We start from the raw sequence: 1,215 nt of genomic DNA on the forward strand, positions 1-1,215 counted from the left end.
GGGGGTTCTCGTTTGTTTGCTGTTTCCTTGCAAGTAGAGCAGGAAAATATTAAAACCGACTGACAGAGATAACTGAGGGTAAGGATTTGTGCTCGACAACAACGAACGGCAAAAACGATACCAACAAGAACAAGTACACGTACAAGAACAACAACAACAACGTCAACAAAAACAAAAATAATAACAGTAGCAACAACAACAACAACAACAACAGCAACAGCAACATCAACAACGACATCAACAACAACAACAATAACAACATTATCTGAAGCACGTCTTCGCACAACAACAAAAAGACATTACTGTAACACAAACACTACAGCCCGAAATGCAAAAGTTGGCAATTTTGAATATAATAATCGATAACAAAAAATTTTAAATTTCAACTTACCAGACAAAATGGCGTATCGGGATTGCACCAGGGGAGCCACATCGATTACTTTGTACTGCTGAGACGTCTCGTCCATGACACTCCCTGAAAGATATCAGTATTAGATTTAAATAAGGTACGGCACACTTTTATTTGAAAAAGATTACCCGCAGTTCATCATTTCGGGTAGTCAAATGGGTTTGTTATCCTTACCAACAGCGAAACAATGATCCGAGAAAAAGAAGAACAGGAGAAAGAACGAAACAAAAATAGAGAGGATGACGGAAGAAACGGTTTCGAACAAAACTGTGAGTAATGTTATTGCGAGGTTAATTGGTCTAATTGTCTGAAAACAAAGACATTTAAACCGATATAAAACGAAACAGAAAAAAAGACAAACTATGACCAATGGCACCTGAAAAGGGATTGGTGGAACGGGAGTGGAGAGATAACATGCCATGCTAAAAAAGTCAAGAGAAAGGCTTTTACTACACGTACAACTATCTGAAATTATATATTTATATGGTAACATAACATGCTCTCTCTCTCTTTCTCTCTCTCTCTCTCTCTCTCTCTCTCTCTCTCTCTCTCTCTCTCTCTCTCTCTGTCTATCTCCATTTCTTTCATTTTTACCTACCTCTCTCTCCTATTTCCTCCCCCCTTCTACCCCTTATTCTCTCTTTCACTCTCTCTATCACTTCCCCGCCCCCCGCAAATCATTCTTACAAACAAATTCAAAAAATAAAATGTACACATTAAAGAAGCAATGAATACAATATATGTAAATGTACACCCCCTTCCTCCACCCCCTTAACCTTTGTCTCTCAATCTGTTTCTCTTTTCCT

General features: G+C 38.3%; 1 protein-coding gene across 1 annotated transcript in view; it reads right to left on the reverse strand.

The window, feature by feature from the left end:
• Window positions 1-475, reverse strand: part of LOC101861773 (guanine nucleotide exchange factor DBS) — a gene marked incomplete at its 5' end in the record, with an annotated part of 92,556 nt that extends 92,081 nt beyond the window's left edge. The window contains 1 exon segment of the mRNA XM_013089106.2: window positions 392-475. Within this exon segment, the coding sequence (XP_012944560.1) occupies window positions 392-475 (84 nt within the window).
• Window positions 476-1,215: the final 740 nt, after the last annotated feature.

The sequence above is a fragment of the Aplysia californica genome, unplaced genomic scaffold (assembly GCF_000002075.1).
Source record: "Aplysia californica isolate F4 #8 unplaced genomic scaffold, AplCal3.0 scaffold00875, whole genome shotgun sequence".
Taxonomy (NCBI): Eukaryota; Metazoa; Mollusca; class Gastropoda; order Aplysiida; family Aplysiidae; genus Aplysia; species Aplysia californica.